Genomic DNA, 21,425 nt, shown 5'->3' on the forward strand with positions numbered 1-21,425 from the left:
TGTGTGTGCCGTGAAGAGCTGTGTTGCTGCTTCTGGTGCCGTGCCCGTGTCCACAGACAGAGCCGTGTGTCAGTGTGGAGGCCGTCAGCGGTGTCGAGGGAAGCTGTGATGCTCCTGAGAGCAGCTGCCTACAGGCAGACTGTGGACAGGTCTCTCCCTCCCAATGACGCTCAGTCTGCCTGTACCATCGCCGCTGTCTCACAGTCCCTGCTCCACTGCCGCTTATCTCAAGATATTTTCACACTTTGATGGACTTCATTCTGCTGAGCTGAGCCCTCAAAGGGTTAACGAAGCATTTGCAAGTTGGGGAGCTGTTTCCGACGGGACCCACTGAGGAGGCTCTCACCCCTCTGCCTTGAGCAGTGTTGACGAGGTTAGTCAGGGGGATGTCAGCACCTTCTCCCCTCTCACAACCTGTCAATAAGTTTTAAATACGGCAACCTGATCTGCTGCAGAGTAAACTCAGCCCCAAATATGGGAATCAGCCAAGAACAGCTGATTGCACTGGCTCATTCCAGAGACCGTCGTCAATCCAAGGCTCTGAACCCACAGGGAGGACAGGAATCCTTCCAGACTCTCAATTCCTTTCCTTAAAGGAATTGGGAGCCAGGCGATTAGAAGGCTGCCTCGCTCCATCCCTCACACTCTGTCTCCGAGCTCTGCCCCGCACACAGCCTCTGCCTGCACCCCCGCACACAGCCTCTGCCTGCACCCCCACACACAGCCTCTGCCTGCACCCCCACACACAGCCTCTGCCTGCACCCCCGCACACAGCCTCTGCCTGCACCCCCACACACACCATGGAGGCCATCAAGAAGAAAATGCAGATGCTGAAGCTGGACAAGGAGAACGCCATCGACCGGGCGGAGCAGGCAGAAGCCGACAAGAAGGCAGCAGAAGACAAGTTCAAGCAGGTTGGTTTAGGTGGCAGAGGGAGGGGAGGAGAAGGGAGGGGTGGGTGGGGTGGGAGGGGTGGGATGGGGTGGGAGGGGTGGGAGACCATTGATGGAAATGGTGTGACTGGCACTGTGTAATGGTGTGTGTCAGTGTGTAATAGTAATGCGCTGGGACTGTGTAATGGTGTGTGTCAGTGTGTAATAGTAATGCGCTGGGACTGTGTAATGGTGTGTGTCAGTGTGTAATAGTAATGCGCTGGCACTGTGTAATGGTGTGTGTCAGTGTGTAATAGTAATGCGCTGGGACTGTGTAATGGTGTGTGTCAGTGTGTAATAGTAATGCGCTGGGACTGTGTAATGGTGTGTGTCAGTGTGTAATAGTAATGCGCTGGCACTGTGTAATGGTGTGTGTCAGTGTGTAATAGTAATGCGCTGGGACTGTGTAATGGTGTGTGTCAGTGTGTAATAGTAATGCGCTGGGACTGTGTAATGGTGTGTGTCAGAACTGTGTAATGGTGTGTTCTGGGACTGTGTATTGGTGTGTGTCGGTACTATGTAATGGTGTGTGTTGGCACTGTGTAATGGTGTGTGTCAGTGCTGTAGTGGTGTGTGCTGGGACTGTGTAATGGCGTTCACCCTGTCACTGAGGGGTGAGGGAGTGCTGTAACTGTGGGATCAGGTGCACAGCTGCGGACACCGGCTGAACCTCAGTGTTGGATGAACTGGGTTGTGGGGAAAGGTCACCTCTGGCCCTGGTGACTGACACCTGACCTCCCTGTGGCTTAGTCAGTTGAAGCCAGTGGGGAGGAGGGCTTCAGGAGGCTGATACCACCCCCTACCCCCATAACCTCCCCACCATCTACCCCCCCCACCCCTCCCCATCACTGACAGCCAAAGTGGAAGGGACCTGTTACCCCGGAGTCTCAGGACAGCAAAGAGATGTTAAAGGGTGACACCGAAAGCGCCACCTCGAGCTGACCACTGGCCGGTATCCTGGGAGAAGCAGTGAGGCCGCTGTGGGTCGCCTCTATCTCTGCACAAAGACTAAAGGGAATTTGTCATCAATGTTTCAAAGTAAACATTTGCAAATGATGGGAAGACCAAGAGGAGAGGGCAGGGAACAAGCGGCTCCACCGCACCGGTCACTACATAGCAGGAAGACCACAGAGTGCAGACGATGCCAGCACCACGGCTGACACGGCTTGAAGGAACAACTGAGGAAAGAGAGAAAGACGGAGAAGAGAGAGCGAGAGAGAGAGAGAAAGAGAGAGAGAGGGAGAGAGAGAACGATGTGGAGGGAGAGAGTACATAACTGGGAGTACCAGGCAGAATTCCCTCCTTCCCCACATTACAAAGGGAGATGCCATGAAGTTGGAAGCTGCTGTGACGTTCAGAGGGAGTGCAGGTTAACTGGCGGACGGGCATTCAGGGAAGGAAGGGCTGGGGTTCCTGAGGGCAGTGAGCTGTGCGAACACCACAGAGGGCGTCGGAGATGTGAGACAGGGTGAGTGCTGTGCTGTGGGCAGATTTCTCCTTCCCTTTTATGGCAGTCCTGTAGCACCCAGCCCGTTGAGCACAACCAGAGTGAGTGTGGGCTCACCAGTCAGCAGTGTGAGTTCACCAATGAGTGTGAGCTCTGTGAGAATGTGTGTGAGATCTGCCCGCAGTGTGACACACTGACCGATGGGTGATCGCCTTTTGTGGAGGCTCACTGGCAGCTCAGATTGTACTCACTGGTGGTGGGTGTGAGCTCCACGTGTGAGCTCCACGTGTGAGCTCACTGTGGGTGTGAGCACAATGTGAGTGTGAGCTCACTGTGGAAGTGAGCACGATGTGAGTGTGAGCTCACTGTGGGTGTGAGCTCACTGTGGGTGTGAGCTCACTGTGGGTGTGAGCACAATGTGAGTGTCATCACATTTTGAGTGTGAGTACATGGTGAGTGTGGTCTCACTGTGAGTGTGGGCACAATATGAGTGTGAACACTGTGAGTGTGAGTACAGTGTGTGAGCTCGCTGTGAGTGTGAACACAATGTGAGTGTGAGCTCACTGTGAGTGTGAGCACAATGTGAGTGTGAGCTTTCTGTGGCTTTGAGCACACTGTGAGTGTGAACTCAGTGTGGGTGTGAGCACAATGTGAGTGGGAGCTCACTGTAAGTGTGAGCACAATGTGGGTGTGAGCACAATGTGGTATGAGCACAATGTGAGTGTGAGCTCACTGTGAGGGTGAGCACAATGTGAGTGTGAGTTCATTATGAGTGTGAGCACAATGTGAGTGTGAGTTTGCTGTGATTGTGAGCATATAGACTATGGGAATCAGCTCACTGGCTATATGTAGACTCAGTAGTAAGTGTAAGTGTGACTTCACTGACCATGACTGTAAACCCACTGACTATGAGTGCAAACTCATGCCAATAAGTGTGAATGCATCAGCTGTGAGTGCGCCCAGTGGGAGCTCATGTGATCTCAAGTGTGAGCACCCTGATTTTCAGTGTGGTTACTGGCCACTAGTGTGATCTCACTGATCAAAAGTGTGAGCACACTGACGGTGTGAACTCACTGACCCAGCATGTGAGCAAACTGAGCTTCAGCGTGAAGTACGGGCCACACTCAGTATGAACAGTGAGCACTAAGGTGAGCTCACTGACGAGTGTGAACTCATTGACCATGAGTGTGATCAGACTCTGTGTGAGTATGGACACAGTGAACCAGAGTGTGAGAACACAATCCTTCTGACAGGGTCACAGGGTCACAGAGCACCGAACCAGGCCCTTCAGCCCACCAGGTCCCCGGTGACCCCATCCACACCAATCCCATTTCCCGGCACCGGCTCTGTAGCGCACTATGCCTTGGCAATTCAAGTGCTCCTCCAGATGCTTCTTAAATGTTACAAGGGTAGCTCTCTCCACCACCCACTCAGCGTACTTCAGATTCCAACCTCCCTTTGGGTGAAAAATTCCTCCATAGGTCCCTCTTAACCCCTTCCCCTCGACCTGCACTCTCCCGGATCAGACACCTCTGCTATGGAGGGAAGGTTCCTGCCATCTACCTCATCCATGACTCTGTACGCCTCTCTCAGTTCTCCACTCTGCCCACCTCCCTCAGCTTCCTCTGTTCCAGGGAAAACAAACCCAGCCTATCCAGTGTCTCCTTGTAATGGAAACGCTGCATCCCGGGCAACACCCCGGTGAACCTCCTCCGCACCCTCTCCAGCGCAGACACCTTTTTTTTAATAATAAACGTTTATTCACTAAAAGCACTACAAAAGACAACCAGTGTCAATACACGACTTCTAATACAGAAAAGAAGAAACTACGCAACGACATACTATGGTAGAGAATGCAAACTAATACTACCGAAACACACACGCGACTCTACACCCGTCAATGCGACACTTCAAATAAGAATCGCGTCCGTACCGTCCACGACACACGCGATCCCCTGAGGGGCCCACTGAGCGCGGAACTCGGCTAGGGTGCCCGCGGAAACCGTGTGCTCCCTCTCTAGACGCACCCGCGCGCGCACGTAAGCACGGAATACCCGCGCAACACTACGCCCGCAACCGCAAAACGCATGACACTTCACACCAGAATCGCGTCCGTCTCGTCCACCACGCACGCGATCCCCTGAGGGGCCCAGCAAGCGCGGAACTCGGCCAGGGCGCCCGAGGAGACCGCGTGCTCCCTTTCCAACGACACCCGCGCGCGCACATAAGCGCGCGCAGACACCTCCTTCCCACAGTGTGGTGGTCAGAACTGGACGCAATGGTCCAGCTGTGGCCTAATCGATGTCTTTTAAAGTTGTACCATACCCTCCCTGCCCTTGTGCTCCCTCTCTAGTTAATGAAGACGAGTATCCACCTTATCTACTGAAGCCGCCACCTTCCGAGATACTCGGATTTGTACACCAAGGTCCCTTTGTTCTTCAGTATTCCCCAGGGCCCTGCCACTCATTATGTCCTACCAGTGGGAGCTCATTGATCATGAGTAAACCTGCTGACCACAGGTGTGAGCAGCACGAATGGTTGTGAACTCACTGATTTCACACACGAGCACAGTTTGCGGGCCCCACATCGGCCCCACACGTGATGTCCTGGGGAGGAGATGGGGAAGGCTTATTGGAACAGTTCCAGGGTGGGAGGCTCCAACGGTGTGGGGAATGGAGCCCGCAGGGTCACTCTCCCTGGGGGAGAGGGGGTTGAGAGGGGAGGTGAGGAGGGCAGAGGGGGGGGGGGAGAGGGGAGGTGAGGAGAGTGGAGAGGGGGTGAGAGGGAAGTGAGAGGGGTGTGAGTCCATCTTCACAATCAGTGTGTGTCCACCCTCGAAAGCTTTCAGCACGCTGACACTCTCAGTGGACGGGCACTTAGCACCAGTGATTTCACACTCATGGACCGTGCAGGTATTCACAGTCACCAGGTTCACATTCACACAGACTGCGCTCACACTTGAAGTCAGTGAGTGCACATTCAAAGCAGTTTGCTCACACTCACGGTCAGTAGATTCCCACATGGTGAGTGTGTTCACACTAAAAGTCAGTGTGATCACATGTGCTCAGTGAGTTAGATTTTTTGATCAGTGTGTTCACTCAGAATCAGTGCAGACACACTGGTGCTCAGTGAGTTCACACTGGGTGTGAGTGTGAGGCCAGCTCCCTGCGCCCCCCCAACCCTCTGTTGTTGTGCTGGAAATTATTTCTCCTCAGCTGCTGGTTGGGCCCCCCGATCCCCTGTCCACACGTCCCCCACAGGCGGTGGTTCGGGATGGGAACGGCACCCTCAGTCAGACTGGTGTTCCTCCACCCCTGGTGCACGGCTGCATCACGTTCTGTGGACCCGGTCCCTGAACCAGGGAGGACCATTCACCCAGCCCCAGCCCGACTGACCCTCTCCACCTCCTCACCTCCCTCACCCCCCTCCACCTCCTCACCTCCCCCTCACCCCCTCTCCGCCTCCTCACCACCCCCTCACCCCCTCTCCACCTCCCTCACTTCCCCCCTCCCCCCCTCTCGACCTCCTCACCTCCCCCTCACCCCCTCTCCACCTCCCTCACCTCCCCCCTCACCCCCTCTCGACCTCCTCACCTCCCCCTCACCCCCTCTCCACCTCCCTCACCTCCCCCCTCACCCCCTCTCGACCTCCTCACCTCCCCCTCACCCCCTCTCCACCTCTCTCACCCCCTCACCCCCTCTCGACCTCCTCACCTCCCCCTCACCCCCTCACCCCCTCTCCACACCTCCCCCTCACCCCCTCTCCACCTCTCTCACCTCCCCCTCACCCCCTCTCCACCCTCCTCACCTCCCCCCTCAACCCCTCTCCACCTCCTCACCTCCCCTCACCCCTCCTCCACCTCCTCACCTCCCCTCACCCCCTCTCCACCTCCTCACCTCTCCCCTCAACCCCTCTCCACCTCCTCACCTCCCCCCTCACCCCCTCTCCACCCTCCTCACCTCCCCTCTCAACCCCTCTCCCCCAGGGAGATTGACCCCGCAGGCTCCATTCCCCACACCGTTGGAGCCTCCCACCCTGGAACTGTTCCAATAAACCTTCCCCATCTCCTCCCCAGGACATCACGTGTGGGGCCGATGTGGGGCCCGCAAACTCCTGCGGCTGATGCAAACTAGAGTTTTCTAAGATGTCAACATTGATGAAGCCCTGGACCTTATGGCGACCTTATGGCCCTGGACCTTATGGGGACCTTCCAGGGCAGCCTCACCCCCGGTAAAGTCCCGAAGCTGTTCTACCTGCACCTCCCCTGGTCGATCACCCCAGTGCTCCCTCAGGCCTACCCAATACTTACAAGCCTGTGGATGTCCATTGAGTTCCCAGTTACATCGGCTGCCACTCCCTTCTCATTTCCTCTTCTTGTCCATTTTATTTTCTTGGACTTAGCGTAAAGCTATTACGTAGCTTAGCGTAAAGCTATTACAGCGCCAGCGACCCGGGTTCAATCCTGGCCGCTGTCTGTAAGGAGTTTGTACGTTCTCCCCGTGTCTGTGTGGGTTTCCTCCGGGTGCTCCGGTTTCCTCCCACATTCCAAAGATGTACAGGTTAGGAAGTCGTGGGCGTGCTATGTTGGTGCCAGAAGCGTGGCGACACTTGCGGGCTGCCCCCAGAACACTCTACACAAAAGATGCATCTCACTGTGTGTTTCGATGTACATGCGACTAATAAAGAGATCTTATTTTCAGCCTGGTTCTCACTTTAAGCACTCACGTCCCAGACACTTTACACCTACATCCAGCCCTGTGTTATCCGGGGAGCTCTGGCTCTGGTCCCTGACCTTCCCTCTGCACCCAGCCTCTTCCTGAAACATCTCTCTGTCGGTTTCGCCGTCCGTTGATCTTGAAGGGCCACTGCCCAGCTGCACCACTGACCGCCCTGGAGGGGAGGGAGCAGACGAGGGAGGGGACGTGTGCCCACAGCCCCAGAGGGTATGGGGGGGGGGGGGCTGCGCTTTGGGAGCCCACCTGCCCACGGTGGGCGGGGGCTGGAATGCTGTCCGCCGAGCCGCAGGAAGCGAAGGGCTGGAGTCATCGATCATCACAAGTGAGGCAGGTAACAGTGCCCAGTGCATCCAGGTCAGGACGGAGACCACTTGAGTCCCATCCGGGTGGGTTTTACTCCTGGTCACACGAGGGTCGCCCTGGACCGTGGGCGGTGTGGTTGCAGTAGGTGAGGGGTGGGGGGATCATCTCCCAACCTACAACATGCATGCAAGTAGGGAGCTCCCGTCCTGCCCTACTTAAACCAGGTGTCAGTCCGGCACACCGTCACACACCCCTCTGTGCTGACACCAGCCTTAGCTGCTCCCACGTAGTCCAGCACTGCCTCCTCCTTGCACTCCCTCCTACATGTCATTCCTCATAGTTACTTATGACGTCGGAGGCCAGTTGGCCCATCGAGTCTGTGCTGGCCCTCAGAGCAATCCCATCAGTCCCTGATTTCCCTGACCTTCCCCCCCCCCCCCCATTCTCTCTCAGACTCCCCTGGTCCCCAGGCTCTGACAGTGTGGGGGGGTGATGATGGCCACACCAGCGAGCCTCCTCTCAGGATCATGCGACCTGGTCCCACCAGGGAAAGCAGAATGCAGAATGCAGTGTTACAGTTACAGAGGAAGGCAGACAATAAGGTGCAAGGGCCACGACAAGGAGGTCCAAGAGTTCATCTTTATCATACAAGCGGTCCGTGCAAGAGAGCAGTAATGGCGGGGTAGGAGCCCCAGGACTGGTCCTGGTGCCCAGAACCTGAAGCCCCCTCACTCTGCTCGCCTTCTGGTCTCCTGTTTCCACTCTTGTTGCTTCTGTGGCACCGGGAATAATCCGGCGGTTACCACCCTCAGAGTCCTGCCTTATCGTCCTTTCCCGAGCCCCTGGAACTCCCCCTCTGGGACCTCATTGCAGGTCCCTCTGTGCCGTCGGTACTACCGAGCACCAGTTCACACCCTCCGCCCCTCTCTTTGCAGGATGCCCTGACTCTTTCTGTGGTGTTCCTGACCCAGGCAGGCAGCACACTGTACCACGCCCACACCAGTAGCAGGGGGGCAAACCCATGACAGGATGCTCCACCACAACGGCCTTCCCGTCTGCGCCTGGGCACCGTCACCCCACAAGTAATCACCCCCTCCCAGCCCAGACATTCTCTCTTCTCCCCCCTTCCATCAGGCAGAAGACGCAAAAGCCTGAGAACATGTACCACCAGGCTCGAGGACGGCTCCTACCTGGCCGTTACTGCCCTCTTGCACGGACCTCTTGTATGATAAAGACAGACTCTTGATCTCTCAATCTACCTCATCGTGGCCCTTGCACTTTATCTGTCTGCCTGCACTGCACATTCTCCGTAATTGTAACACTGTATTCTACATACTGTTTTGTTTTTACTAAGATAAGATTTCTTTATTAGTCACATGTACATCGAAACGCACAGTGAAATGCATCTTTTGCGTAGAGTGTTCTGGGGGCAGCCTGCAAGTGTCGCCACGCTTCCGGCGCCAACATAGCACGCCCACAACTTCCTAACCTGTACATCTTTGGAATGTGGGAGGAAACCGGAGCACCCAGAGGAAACCCACACAGACACGGGGAGAACGTACAAACTCCTTACAGACAGCGACGGGAATCGAACCCGGGTCGCTGGCGCTGTAATAGCGTTACGCTAACCGCAACACTACCGTGCCTGCCCCTCGATGTACTTATGTATGGATATATGGAATGATCGGTCTGGATCTGTCTGAGCTTTTCACTGTAACAACGTGACAATAATAAACTAATTAACCCAGCCTCCGAGGCACAGCCCCACCCACGTCCTCCAATGACCCCAGGCCGACTATTCCCTGAGATAGCTATCACCATCCTGAACACTCTATGTCCACAGGGTGACCACCTCCTGAAACCCACCCCAAGGAGGGCCCACCTGCTCCGGTACAGTTCGGTTAGTGACAGGAGCTGTGCGGCAGGCTTCCTGACCGTTAGCGGGAGAGAGTGGACGCTGGCTTGGCTCCGGGCAGCTCTGTGAATGAGTGATGTCAGTTTGCCACATGTCAACATTTCTCCCTGAATCCCCAGTTGCATCCACTTCAGTTGCCCTGACTCTGACTCCCAGTGCTGTGGGTTCGGTGTGTGAGGGAGGTGAGTGGGGAACAGTCAGCATTTTCCTGCTGTTGGGCACAAGGACTCTGCCAGATGTCAGTCCACTCATCAGAGGATCTTCAGCTAAACCCCAAGCCTGTGACTTGAGGCAGGAATGTTGTCAATGGAGCCAGGGCTGCCCCGGTAACTCACTCAGCATTTATTTAATCTGCCCCTGAGACAGCTGCTGCTATTTACCTGCACGGTATGGCTTATTCAGCACAGGCTGCCCGGTCCATTTACACCCTGTGGGACCTCCTCCGTTCCAAGTGACTTACAGGGTAACAGCAGTGTGTCCAGGAGGACTGGGGGAGTGGACAATCATCCCTGAGAAAATGGGAAGGAGCCTCACAGTGGAATATCATTCTTGGCATTCCACTGTGCGTTCCCGAGTGCCGGGTTTTTCCAGGTCAGTGACTGAATGCTTTGCAAAAACAGTCAGGTCTTGTCTGGGCAAGAATGCATTTGTGGAAATGTTGGCTGTGAGCAGCCTGTCACTGCGTGTGTGTGTGTGTGTGTGTGTGTGTGTGTGTGTGTGTGTGTGTGTGTGTGTGTGTGTGTGTGTGTGTGTGTGTGTGTGTGTGTGTGTGTGTGTGTGCGCGTGCGCGCGTGTGCGTGTGTGACATTGTGTGTATGAGATTGCGTGCGTGCGTGCGTGCGTGCGTGTGTGTGTACTCTGCAGTTCACCATGTGACAGTTGTTGTCCTCAGTCAAACAGCCGGAGCGGGTCAGACCCCCCTCCACCCACAGTGTTACTGCTGTCACCACCCCCCCACCCCCACCCCCACCCCCACCCCCACCCCCACACTCCCTCAACAACCTGACCATTTTTGAGGGGTTCCATCCCCAGGAAAGATCAGTCTGAAGTGGACCATGAAGGAATGGACTAGACTGAGGTCAAAACTTGGGGGGGGGGGGGGGGTTGTCTGAGAAACCCAACAGTGACTGCAGGAGGTGGGGCTCACTAACTGAGGCCGCTCGAGGCCCCCGATGGATGCATTTAGAGAGAAGGTAATTGCCCAACCTGAGGATATTCTGATAGTTCCGACATGGAAGAGGGAGCCGAGTGTGTGGGAGGTATAAGCTCACCAGCAGTCAAGCAGCTGTCTGTCCGGTTCCTGGGCCGTGGATTCCACACACTGTACAGGGAAGACCTGGCACATGAACCCTGATCCTCCCTGCTCCTGGCAGTAGCCCAGGCTCCGCTCACATGGACAGCTGCCACCTTGCAACTGAAGACGGCGCTAAAGGCATCCGATGCCATTTGTCAGACCCAAGAGACTCCCTGCTCATCAGTAACACATTAGTCAGAGTTCTCTTTAATCCTCTCACTTAAAATGGACTTCGCGGGATAGCGGAGGAATTAGCTGGGCTATCCGAGGGATTTGGATATCTGCAGTAGAACAAAGTGTAATGGCCCGGGCCCTCAGCATGAAAACTATTCCCGCATTAGGAGCATAATGGCTCCCTGGTGTGATTACAGTGTGAAATTTAATCAACGCTTTCGAATGATTTATATTTAGGACTGGGACATTTCTGGATTTATTTGACTACTTTTTCCACAGCAAGGTTTACAGAGGCCAAAAATAACAAAGAGGTTCACTAAAAGCTGGATTTTAAAGTAGATTTTGTTTGAAGAAATGCAGTTTTGAAGCTGGTGGAATGTGGATCCATACAGAGACATTACGCAAGCAGGCAGGGAGTAACTCAGTAACCGACACACCCCCCTCCACCATCGCTCAGACCCTTGACCTCCCCTGGATCTCCCCGACACACTCTGACCATCACCTCCGTTACCACAACTGGACCATCTCCCCCATGTTTGAGTGCACCCACAACCATTTCCCTCCACAATTATTCCCCCCCTCGATTCTGCCCCCCAATTCTCCCCCAGTTGTCTCCCTCCCACAATCTTCTCCCTGCTAAATGTATCGCCCACAACACTCTCCCCCCCAACTCTCTCCCCCGGACCTTCCGTATAACTTTCGCCTCATTTACACGCTCTCTCTCCTGACTCTCCCTCCCTTCGGCTCTCTCCCTCTCAGCCATCTCCCTCCTGACTGTCTCCCTCCCTGACTGTCCCCCCTCAACCGTCTCCCCTCTGTCTGTCTCCCTCCTTGGCTCTCCCCACTCCCCACCATCCTCCCCGAATGTCTTCCCCTATCCCCCTCATCTGTGACCTTTCACCATCCCCCAGGCTAACCCCCCGTCCATCTCCCCCTACCCCCCATCTCTCTCCTTAACCGTGCCCCTCAGCAGACCCTCCTCCCCATCTCTCTCCACACTTGACACTGCCTCCTCACCCACCATCCTCAGCTCCCCCAACCATCTTCCCCTTAACCACTTCTCCCCCGTCACACCCCCACAACACAGTGCCCCCTCAGCTCCCTCCCCGAGCCTTCCACCTTCACCCCAGCTGTGTCTTTCCCTTCACCATATCCCCACTTAACAATCCCCTCCCTCCACTCTCTCCTCCCTCCACTCTCTCCTCCCTCGAATGCCTCCCTTCAACTCTCTCCTCCCTCGAATGTCTCCCTTCAACTCTCTCCTCCCTCAACTCTCTCCTCCCTCGAATGCCTCCCTTCAACTCTCTCCTCCCTCGGCTGTCTCACAGAACATAGAACACTACAGCGCAGTACAGGCCCTTCGGCCCACAATGTTGTGCTGACATTTTATCCTGCTGTAAGATCTATCTAACCCTTCCCTCCCATATAGCCCTCCATTTCTCTATCATTCATGTGTCTATCCAGGAGTCTCTTAAATGTCCCCAATGTATCTGCCCCCCACAACCTCTGCCAGCAGTGCGTTCCACACACCCACCACTCTCTGTGTAAAACTCTTACCCCCGACATCCCCCTTATACCTTTCTCCAATCACCTTAAAATTATGTCCCCTCGTGTTAGTCATTGTCGCCCTGGGAAAAAGTCTCTGACTGTCCACTCGATCTGTGCCTCTTATCATCTTGTGCACCTCTATCAAGTCACCTCTCATCCCCCTTCTCTCCAAAGAGAAAAGCCTGAGCTCACTCAACCTATCCTCATAAGACACGCTCTCCAATCCAGGCAGCATCCTGGTAAATCTCCTCTGCACCCTCTCTAAAGCTTCCACATCCTTCCTATAATGAGGCGACCAGAACTGAACACAATACTCCAAGTGTGGTCTGACCAGAGTTCTACAGAGCTGCAACATCACCTCGCGGCTCTTGAACTCAATACCCCGACTAATGAAGGCCAACACACCATACACCTTCTTAACAACCCTATCGACCTGCGCAGCAACCTTGAGGGATCTATGGACATGGACCCCAAGATCCCTCTGTTCCTCCACACTGATAAGAGTCCTGCCATTAACCTTGTTTTCTGCCTTAAAATTCAACCTTCCAAAGTGAATCACTTCACACTTTTCCGGGTTGAACTCCATCTGCCACTTCTCAGCCTAGCTCAGCATCCTATCCATGTCCTGTTGTAACCTATAGCAACCTTCTACACTATCCACAACACCAACAACCATCGTGTCATCAGCAAACTTACTAACCCACCCTTCAACATCCTCATCCAAGTCATTTATAAAAATCACAGCGCAGGGGTCCCAGAACAGATCCCTGCGGAACACCACTGGTCACCAACCTCCAGGCAGAATACGCTCCATCTACCACCACCCTCTGTCTTCTATGGGTGAGCCAATTCTGAATCCACACAGCCAGGTTTCCCTGGATCCCATGCCTCCTGACTTTCTGAATGAGGCTTCCATGAGGAACCTTATCAAATGCCTGACGAAAATCCATGTACACCACATCCACTGCTCTACCTTCATCAATGTGCTTTGTCACATCCTCGAAGAATTCAATCAGGCTCGTGAGGCCTGACCTGCCCCTAACAAAGCCATGCTGACTGTCCCTAATCAGCCTATGCTTCTCCAAATACCTATTAGTCCTGTCTCTAAGAATCTTCTCCAGTAATTTGCTCACCACTGAAGTAAGACTCGCTGGTCTATAATTCCCAAGGTTATCCCTACTTGCTTTCTTGAACAAAGGGACAACATTTGCCACCCTCCAATCATCTGGCACTACTCCTGTGGCCAGTGAGGACACAAAGATCATCGCCAAAGGTGCAGCAAGATTGTAGAGATTCTTCCCTCACTTCCTGTAATAACCTTGGATATATCCCATCCGACCCTGGTGACTTATCTACCGTAATGTTTTTCAAAGGTTCCAGCACTTTCTCTCCCCTCCACTGTCTCCTCCCTCAACTGTCTCCCTTGACTGTCTCCCACGACTGCTTCCCATTGACTGTCTCCTTCCTCGACTGTTTCCCCTCGACTGTCTCCCTAAGCAATCAGACTTCCCCGGGTGAAGGATGGTCAGTGTTCCCACACCACTTGAAGCCAGCACCGCTCAAGGTCAGGGACGGCTGTAATGCGATGGTTAACAACCACACTGTGATGTGAGACCTGTTGGGGCGTTTGAGTTGTGGGCTGACTGATGGGTTGTGTGTGGTCCCGTGGACTCAGCCTAAGGTACCAAACGTGCAGGGTCAGGTGTTCCAGGGTGTGCAGGAGAAACACATGATGGAAGTGGTTTCTTGTAGAGAGATTTCCTGTGCACACCTCCATCAATGCAGGCTGTGAACACGGTAAATGGACCAAAGGCAGGGAGGATGGCGGGACATCTGACAGAGTCTGGGTCCAGGTCATGCGACCACAGCTGATGCCATAAACCGCAGTGGTGGGAAACCCAGTCACTGTGTTTAGGGCTGTAAAGTGCTCCTAAATGTTGCAAGCGAAGGTGCACACAGGCAGGCACAGGGCCAGAGAGAGAAACAGAGAGAGGGCACAGAGAGAGGGCACAGAGAGAGGGCACAGAGAGAGAGAGCACTGAGAGAGACCACAGAGAGAGAGAGCACAGAGGGAGCACAGAGAGAGAGCACAGAGGGAGCACAGAGAGAGGGCACAGAGAGAGCACAGAGAGAGAGAACACAGAGAGAGCACAGAGAGAGACAGAGAGGGGGCACAGAGAAAGAGCACAGAGAGAAGGAGAGAGAACAGAGAGGGCACAGAGAGAGAGAGAGAGCACAGTGAGCCAGAGGGCGGCAGTGCCGGGAAGTACCAGCGAGGAAGCAGTTACATAGAACCACAGGTGGAAGGTTCACCCACCAGTGAAAGGAATGGGGCTGAGTACAAGCAGTCATTAAATATAAACCGGCCATGACCTCACTAGAGCTGGGTTCAATAATGGAGACATTGGTACAAATGCTGGCACGGCCACAAGCACTTACACCATGGAAGGGACGCAGACAGCTGCAAGGTCAGACAGGTACTCGGTGGGAAGCTCCTTTCCATTCAGACACACTCCGAGACCCTGAGATCACCGGGACAGACGGAATGGCCAGTCCTCTGTAATGTACAGAAGGCAAAGCTTCTCACTATGCAGAAAATACTCTGAATTATCGAAGCCCTGCACATCACATATTACTCCACTTGCTACAGCTTTGTACACTCACCAAATTTATTATTGTCCCTTCATAATATCTGTCTGTATTACCATCATTTATCGAGCCACCTAACCTACACATCAACAAGCTTCGATATAAGGATCTCCTTTCCTCCAATTAAGTTACTGAGAAACACAGTGAAAGGTAGTGTCTGGGGTATCTCTCACCCCAGAGCTCTCACCAGGCAGCAAGCCCACACAAGCCAGGACATCACCACCAACCACACTCTGACAACTGGAATACATTCTGATGGTCACCTTTCCCATCCAACCACTGCACTATCTGAGTGAATGAGTGTCTCCTTTTCCGTGTACTCTCTGTGGAACCTTTCAACTACTCTTTGGAATTTCACACACGTAAGATCCATACACACCCCTCCGTCAAAATAGTTACCACGTCAAAAAATGACCTGACACAACTTGCCCTCTACAAATCCATGCATTCGCTCCAATCAGACAATTCCCAAATCCCCAATCTCTCTGCCTCAATCAGTGCTGGTACATTAATTCCAAATTATCCCATAGTGTACGTGATCAAAGATGGGCTTGTGAGAAATAAGGAGAGGGACTGGGACTGATGGGATTGCTCCTCTTGGGACCAGCATGGATCCGATGGGTTAGAAACATAGAAACATAGAAAACCTACAGCACAATTAAGGCCCTTTGGCCCACAAAGCTGTGCCGAACATGTCCCTACCTTAGAAATTACTAGGCTTACCCATAGCCCTCCATTTTTCTAAGCTCCATGTACCTATCCAACAGTCTCTTAAAAGACCCTATCGTATCCGCCTCCACCACCGTTGCCGGCAGCCCATTCCATGCACTCACCACTCTCTGAGTAAAAAACTTAACACTGATATCTCCTCTATACCTACTCCCCAGCACGTTAAACCTGTGTCCTCTTGTGGCCACCAATTCAGCCCTGGGGAAAAGCCTCTGACTATCTACCCTATCAATACCTCTCATCATCTTATACACCTCTATCAGGTCCCCCCCTTATCCTCCATCTCTCCAAGGAGAAAAGGCCGAGTTCCCGCAACCTGTTTTCACAAGGCATGCTCCACATCCCAGGCAGCATCCTTGTAAATCTCCTCTGTACCCTTTCTATGGCTTCTACATCCTTCCTGTAGTGAGGCAACCAGAACTGAGCACAATACCCCAAGTGGGGTCTGACCAGGGACCTATATAGCTGCAACATTACCCCTCAGCTCCTAAATTCAATTCCACGATTGATGAAGGACAATACACCATATGCCTTCTTAACCACAGAGTCAACCTGTGCAGTTGCTTTGAGCGTCCTATGGACTTGGACCCCAAGATCCCTCTGATCCTCCACACTGTCAAGAGTCCTACCATTAATACTATATTCTGCCATCATATTTGACCTACCAAAATGAACCACTTCACGCTTATCTGGGTTGAACTCCATCTGCCACTTCTCAGCCCAGTTTTGCATCCTATCTATGTCCCGCTGTAACCTCTGACAGCCCTCCACACTATCCACAACACCTCCAACCTTTGTGTCATCCGCAAACTTACTAACCCATCCCTCCACTTCCTCATCCAGGTCGTTTATAAAAATCACAAAGAGTAAGGGTCCCAGTACAGATCCCTGAGTTACACCACTGGTCACTGACCTCCACTCAGAATATGACCCTTCAACAACCACTCTTTGCCTTCTGTGGGCCAGCCAGTTCTGGATCCACAAAACAATGTCCCCTTGGATCCCATGTCTCCTTACTTTCTCAATAAGCCTTGCGTGGGGTACCTTATCAAATGCCTTGCTGAAATCCATATACACTACATCTACTGCTCTCTCTTCATCGATGTGCTTAGTCACATCCTCAAAAAATTCAATCAGGCTTGTAAGGCAGACCTGCCCTTGACAAAGCCATGATGACTATTCCTAATCATATTATACCTCTCCAAATGTTCATAAATCCTGCCTCTCAGGATCTTCTCCATTAGCTTACCAACCACTGAGGTAAGACTCACTGGTCTATAATTTCCTGGGCTATCTCTACTCCCTTTCTTGAATAAGGGAACAACATCCGCAACCCTCCAATCCTCCGGAACCTCTCCCATCTCCATCGATGATGCAAAGATCATCGCCAGAGGCTCCGCAATCTCCTCCCTCGCCTCCCACAGCAGCCTGGAGTACGTTCCATCCGGTCCCAGCGACTTATCCAACTTGATGGTTTCCAAAAGCTCCAGCACCTCCTCTTTCCTAACATCCACATGCTCAAGCTTTTCAACCTGCTGCAAGTCAGCAAGATCCTTTTCCGTAGTGAATACTGATGTAAAGTATTCATTAAGTACCTTTGCTATTTCTTCCAGATCCATACATACTTTCCCACTGCTGCACTTGATAGGCCCTATTCTTTCGCATCTTATCCTCTTGCTCTTTACATACTTGTAGAATGTCTTGGGGTTTTCCTTAATCCTGCCCACCAAGGCTTCTCATGTCCCTTCCTGGCTCTCCTAATTTCCTTCTTAAGCTCCTTCCTGTTAGCCTTATACTCTTCCAGATGTCTAACATTACCTAGCTCTCTGAACCTTTCGTAAGCTTTTCTTTTCGACTAGATTTCTTACAGCCTTTGTACACCATGGTTCCTGTATCCTCTCGTGACTCCCCTGTCTCATTGGAACATGCCTATGCAGAACACCACACAAATATCCCCTGAATATTTGCCACATTTCTTCTGTACTTTTCCCTGAGAACATCTGTTCCCAATTTCAGCTTCCAATATCCTGCCTGAGAGCCTCATAATTCCCTTTACTCCAACTAAACGCCTTTCTAGTCTGTCTGTTCCTATCTCTCTCCAATGCTATTGTAAAGGGGATAGAATTATGATCACTATCTCCAAAATGTTCACCCACTGAGAGATCCGACACCTGACCAGGTTCATTTCCCAATACCAAATCAAGCACAGCCTCTCCTCTTGTAGGCTTATCTACATATTGTGTCAAGAATCCTTCCTGAACACACTTAACAAACTCCACCCCATCTACACCCCTCACTATCTGGAGATGCCAGTCAATGTTTGGGAAATTAAAATCCCCCATCACAACAACTCTGTTATTCTCACACCTTTCCAGGATTTGTTTCCCAATCTGCTCCTCGATATCCCTGTTACTATTGGGCGGTCTATAAAAAACACAAAGTTATTGACCCCTTCCTGTTCCTAATGTCCACCCACAGGGACTCCGTAGACAGTCCCTCCACGACATCCACCTTTTCTGCAGCCATGACACTATCTCTGATCAACAGTGCCACTCCCCCACCTCTCTTGCCTCCCTCCCTGTCCTTTCTGAAACATCTAAAACCCGGCACTTGAAATAACCATTCCTGTCCCTGAGCCATCCAAGTCTCTCACTCCAATCCCTCAGCCACGCATTTACCCTCCACCTCATTCTATTCCTATAATCACTGTCACTCTGCACAGGCAGTAATCCTGAAATTATTAACTTTGAGGTCCTGCTTCTCAACTTCCTTCCTAACTCCCTACAGTCTTTTCTCAGGACCCTATTGCTTTCCCTACCTATGTCGTTGGTGCCAATATGTACCACGACCTCTGGCTGTTCTCCCTCTCTCTGCAGGATATCTTGGACACGATCTGAAACATCCCGGACCCTGGCACCTGGGAGGCAAACCACCATCTGAGATTCCTTCCTGCGTCCACAGAATAGCCTGTCTGCACCCCTAACTATAGAGACCCTCCTGAGCCGCAGGGCTGGACTCTGTTGCAGAGGCATTGCCACTGTTGCTTCCCCCAGTTAGGCTGTTTCCCCCAACAGTACTCAAGCAGAACTTATTGTCAAGGGGTACAGCCACAGGGGTCTGGTACCTGACTCTTCCCCTTCCCCCTCCTGACTGTGACCCACTTGCCTGCCTCCTGTGGCCCCGGTGTGACCACCTGCCTATAACTCCTTTCTATCACCTCCTCAATCTCCCTGACCAGATGACGGTCATCGAGCTGCATCTCCAGTTCCCTAACACGGTCCCTCAGGAGCTGCAGCTCGACACACCGGGTGCAGATGTAGCCCTCCCGGAGGCTGGGAGACTCCAGGGCCTCCCACATCTGACGCCGAGCACAGAAAACCGCACTCATACTCCGTTCTTTCCACAATTGTCACCTACCTCACCCCGTTACCATCTAAGCCCGTTGAGCCAAAGCCCAATCACCCTGCTCCCTCTCACTCCGCTGCCCGCTCTGACGCTGCCCGCTGGATATGGCGGTCTTCTTTTTAAACTGTTCGTGCGCTACCATCTGACGTCACGCACCTGCACAGTCTATCCCCGCTATCCCCGAACCATTAGGAAAAAAACTTATCTTTTCGGAAGTCCTCAGCTGATTCCGCTCACTCGCCTCTCGCTCCCAATTGAAACCGCCGAAGATTCACCTTCTCTTTTTAAACTGTTCGCTCACTACAAACTGACCGGTTGAAGAGCCTCACGGTGTTGTCATGAGTAAGTTGCAAGTGGACATCAGCATTTATTGGGAAGAGTGTCAACGATCTCCTGGTAGCATCCTGGAACGGGAATGATGGTGATTTGTCATTTCTACGGTCACAACAATATCTCTATCTCCACCTCATATCACATAGTCCTGCATTGATATTTAGCCTATCCCCTTATCCAGGTATTTTATTCGTAAGGTTATCCTGTGATACCGAGAAGTCGTTTAAGAAATCTGCCATTTCATGAATTCCTATTATAATTAATGGAATGGAGAACCATGAAAGTTATACCAACCTGATGAAATACAGTGTATATTGCAGTGGGACAGTGTTGGTACGGTGGATATTGCGGTGGGGCAGTGTTGGTACGGTGTATATTGCGGTGGGACAGTGTTGGTACGGTGGATATTGCAGTGGGGCAGTGTTGGTACGGTGGAGATTGCGGTGGGACAGTGTTGGTACGGTGGATATTGCAGTGGGGCAGTGTTGGTACGGTGGATATTGCGGTGGCACAGTGTTGGTACGGTGTATATTGCGGTGGGGCAGTGTTGGTACGGTGTATATTGCAGTGGGACAGTGTTGGTACGGTGGAGATTGCGGTGGGGCAGTGTTGGTACGGTGTATATTGCGGTGGGGCAGTGTTGGTACGGTGTATATTGCAGTGGGACAGTGTTGGTACGGTGTATATTGCGGTGGGACAGTGTTGGTATGGTGGAGATTGCGGTGGGGCAGTGTTAACACTGTATATTATTTTGGATGTCCTTCTGCAGTTTACATTGTAGCTGGGTTTCGTTAAAGTAAATTATGTTCTTTTAATGAATCAAAGTGCAGAATAAAAATTGAAACTAAAACCAGTAACTACTCTCATTGCTTTGTACATCTCAGCACTGGTTGGACGCGGAGAGATCTAACTGAGGTGTTGAGAGAATGGATCGAGGTGAGGTTGTGTTACAGGTGAGCAGTGACCCTGAGTGTCTCTGTCCTTCCCCTGGACAGGTTGAGGAGGAGCTGATTAGCCAACAGAAGAAGCTGAAATACACGGAGGATGAACTGGACAAATTATCCGAGGGACTGAGAGCTGCCCAGGAGAAGCTGGGACTGTCCGAGAAGACAGCTTCAGACGTGAGTGTTTACTGCAGTCGCTGGCTCCTCCACAATCTCCTGCCGGGAGAAGGGAATGGCTGATTAGATGGGTGAAGCTAATATTAAGGCATCATGGTACACAGATTAAAGGAAGCAGGGGTCTCCTGGGATAAGTATTTTGAAGTAACTGTCCTTATGACAGGGTGGAAATCAAAAAAAGAAAATAAAAATAGTTATGAAAAGAAAAATCTGCCAATGCTGGAAATCTGAAATAAGAACAAAGATGCTGGAAACGCTCAGCAGGTCATCGGCATTGGAGAAAAAAAGTTAACATTTCAGATCAAAGACTGGTTCTTTTCTCCACAGATGCTGCCTGACCTGCTGACTGTTTCCGGCATTTTCTGTTGTTAACTTGTGACCGGCTGGGCTGGAAATAGAACTGGAGCCGCAGCTGGAGGGAAGAGCTCAGATGTGGGATCCAATTGCAGGAAAGACGACGTTGGAGGAGAGAATGCAGAGGAAGTTTACCACACGAGGTGAAGCAGGACAATGTTCAGTGGTCATGACATGGCAAAAACTGGAGTATGTAAGATTATGAGGGGTACAGACAGAGTGGACAGCCAGCACCTTTTCCCCAGGGCAGTAATGGCCAGTACTAGAGGTCACCCGTTTAAGGTGCATGGAAAAAGTTCAGGGGATGTGTCAGAGGTAGGTTTTTTACAGAGAGAGTGGTGGGTGCCTGGAGTGCACTGCCAGGGGTGGTGGTAAGGGCTGATACAACAGGGTCATTTAAGAGACTCTTAGATAGGCACATGGATGAAAGGAAAATAGAGGGTTATGGGAGGTAGAGAGAGGGATAGATTGCATGGGGATAAGGT

The 21,425-nt window shown here is 52.4% G+C and overlaps 1 protein-coding gene across 1 annotated transcript; it reads left to right on the plus strand.

The window, feature by feature from the left end:
• Nucleotides 1-646: 646 nt before the first annotated feature.
• LOC127582360 (tropomyosin alpha-1 chain-like) lies at nt 647-21,050 on the plus strand. The gene is made up of 3 exons (XM_052037528.1): nt 647-914; nt 20,461-20,586; nt 20,914-21,050. The coding sequence occupies exons 1-3, from the start codon at nt 801-803 to the stop codon at nt 20,956-20,958; spliced, it is 285 nt and encodes a 94-aa protein (XP_051893488.1). The 5' UTR covers nt 647-800; the 3' UTR covers nt 20,959-21,050.
• The last annotated feature ends 375 nt before the right edge of the window (nt 21,051-21,425 follow it).

Source organism: Pristis pectinata, chromosome 24 (genome assembly GCF_009764475.1).
Source record: "Pristis pectinata isolate sPriPec2 chromosome 24, sPriPec2.1.pri, whole genome shotgun sequence".
Classification (NCBI taxonomy): domain Eukaryota; kingdom Metazoa; phylum Chordata; class Chondrichthyes; order Rhinopristiformes; family Pristidae; genus Pristis; species Pristis pectinata.